At 39.7% G+C, this 2,579-nt stretch overlaps 1 protein-coding gene across 7 annotated transcripts in view; it reads right to left on the reverse strand.

Moving 5' to 3' along the window:
• Positions 1 to 815: 815 nt before the first annotated feature.
• The window catches only part of LOC103460735 (bromodomain-containing protein 1-like), a 37,187-nt gene continuing 35,423 nt past the window's right edge, over positions 816 to 2,579 (reverse strand). For 5 of the 7 annotated variants that reach the window (XM_008403025.2, XM_008403022.2, XM_008403023.2 and 2 more), the window contains one exon: positions 816 to 2,174. In XM_008403025.2, the coding sequence (XP_008401247.1) occupies positions 1,976 to 2,174 (199 nt within the window). In that variant the 3' untranslated portion in view covers positions 816 to 1,975. The remainder of the gene's footprint in view (positions 2,175 to 2,579) is intronic. The other 2 variants (XM_008403028.1, XM_008403027.1) reach the window with 2 other exon arrangements.

Below are 2,579 nucleotides of genomic sequence, written 5' to 3' on the forward strand. Positions count from 1 at the left end.
GCACATATTCCACATTCAACATGGCGGACGCTGTTACGTATCGCAGCAACGGGCCCCATAGACATAAGTTTGTGCAGCAAAAAAATTCGTTTGTGCCGCTATCATTTTAAAGATATTAAKAAAAAGGTTTCTAGAGGTCAAAGGTCAATGAACATCAGTTCTTTTATAAACAGTTTGTGCTAGTTTGCGCACCGATTTGAAGTCATGAAAATAAGTGTTGACTGTCGAGACGGAAACAGACTAGTTAGCACGTTTTGCTCGTCCTACTTTTCATATTTCAACAGTAGTTTGATAGCGCCCTCTGGTGATCAGAAACTAAAATACAGGTCACTGAGTTTGTTTTGGGAGGTGTATCAGTTCATTCTAAATAATACCTAGTTCCATGTGAATTTCATTAACGTTAAAATTAAATTATTCATATTCATAGGTTAGCACTTAATTTCAAACAAAATTCACATATCCAGCATGAATTGATGTTCACAAACCAGCACAAACGTTTGACACCAATTTTGTCTGATTTGAAGAAGGTGGAGGACCAACTTCACTCAGGTACCGAACCTGGGCTTCATCTTGTTTGCTCGACGCATGTGCCAAGGTTTCTGGTCGTCTGGCCCGTCACTTGGGATGACTAGTTTCTTATCCGTTTTGAGAACCTTGAATAATGGATAAAGGTTCTAAAACTACTTTCATTAAAAATGTATTTTTTAAAAAGGGAAAGGTAAAAAAAAAAAAAAAGTTATTGAAAAAGAATAAAATTTTAATGAATAATTTCAACTGTGAAAGTTCCAGTTGAGGAAAATGTAAGGAGACAGACCCAGTATTTCAATATGATATTTTATTCTTCAGTGTTTTAGTATAAAAATTCCAGCAGCCTACTTTGGGCTGGTTTCTGTTCCTGTTGACTAGACCTGTGTGTTTTTTCTTTTCTTCCCAGAGAATCAACTAAAGTACCAAATATATTTACAGCAAACTGCCAGAAGGGCTGGAGGACCAACAGGAAGCCTACACTCTGCTACCCATCAGCATATATCACACCTCACACATTTAATGCCATCAGTCCAAACAAGAACTAAAACAATTTTAAAAAAGGGAGGGTATGAGCACCCGTAGTATTTCCTCACCACACCTTCTATATAAAGTGATGCATATCTGTTTTCTGCTCTGTAATAAATTAGTCCAGGCACATTCTCTGCTCTGCTTCAGGGCTGAGCTGGAGAACACCGATGTGACGYTCAGAGACGTGACTTAAAGCTCAAAGAAAGACGTCAAAGTGAAGCATGAGTACGGGCAGCAGTTGGTTCTCCTTTCCTTTTGGTTTCCATGTCAACAATGCACTTTAAAACTTTAGGAGCTTCTATATAGATCTTATATAAATATCTACAAACAAACAAAAAATAATAGTAAAGTAGTCCAGTAAAAACATTTGGATACAAAAAAAATTCACACACAGAATTAATGCCAGAAACAAGAACTTGATGCAGGAGATCTCAATAAGTTATAAAACAAAAGTAAAAACAATACAGTATGCATGTTTGTTCTCTTTGTGGAGATAGCACCAGCAGGACCAGCAGCACCGGCTGCCACTTGTCACAGCTACCTTTGAAGGTCCAAAAATCAGAGTGTGTGTACCAAATAAAACTGAAGAGTGAATAAATTAGTGTCAGGCTGTGTGTGTGATATTTACATGAGCTGCTGCTGTCTCACACACACAGTGACAGATGGAGGATCTCACAGCAGCACATTTTAAGAGGTCAGAGGTCGAGCACCAACACATTCATCAGGTTCAGCCCTCCCAACTGAACGCTGAGCTCTTCCTTTGCATAGCTTTGACTACAGTGAGTCATTGTGGGACTCCAGGCAGGAGGACGGGTAAACATGAGTGTTTGTGTTGTGCGTAATGAGGCAGAACGTCCTCTCTGCGTGGATCATGAAGGTGAAAAGTGATGGTTGGTGGAGCTTCTGAGATGGACGGGGATTAGCATGTGGCAGCAAAGCCGCTGTTGCCACCATTCACCTCCAGATCCCCTCTGACAGCGTTCAGCTGCTTCATGGCCCGATCGAAGGCGAGCCGCACAGTTCTCCTGATGGAGGAAGCACGAGCTTCCATCAGCTTCACTCTGTCCAGACTCTGGCTGATCCCAAATGGAGCCATCTTGGATCTAGGAAGCCATTGCCTGGGGAAAGGGAGATTTGTAGAAGATCGAAAAGCATTATACAGAAACACCCAACCAGATCCTCCTACAGCTACAGTATGTAACTTTTATAGAAAACATGTTTTACATACAGTCATATGAAAAGGTTTGGGCACCCCTATTAATCTTAATCATTTTTATTTCTAAATATTTGGGTGTTTGCAACAGCTACTTCAGTTTGATACAACCAATAACTTATGGACACAGTAATATTTCAGTATTGAAATTAGGTTTATTGGACTAAAAAAAAAGTGCAGTACGCATTAACACAAAATTTGACAGGTGCAAAAGTATGGACACCTCAACAGAAAAGGAACATTAATATTTAGTAAATCCTCCTTTAGCAAAAATAACAGCCTCTAGTCGCTTCCTGTAGCTTTTAATGAG

The sequence above is a fragment of the Poecilia reticulata genome, unplaced genomic scaffold (assembly GCF_000633615.1).
Source record: "Poecilia reticulata strain Guanapo unplaced genomic scaffold, Guppy_female_1.0+MT scaffold_280, whole genome shotgun sequence".
Taxonomy (NCBI): Eukaryota; Metazoa; Chordata; class Actinopteri; order Cyprinodontiformes; family Poeciliidae; genus Poecilia; species Poecilia reticulata.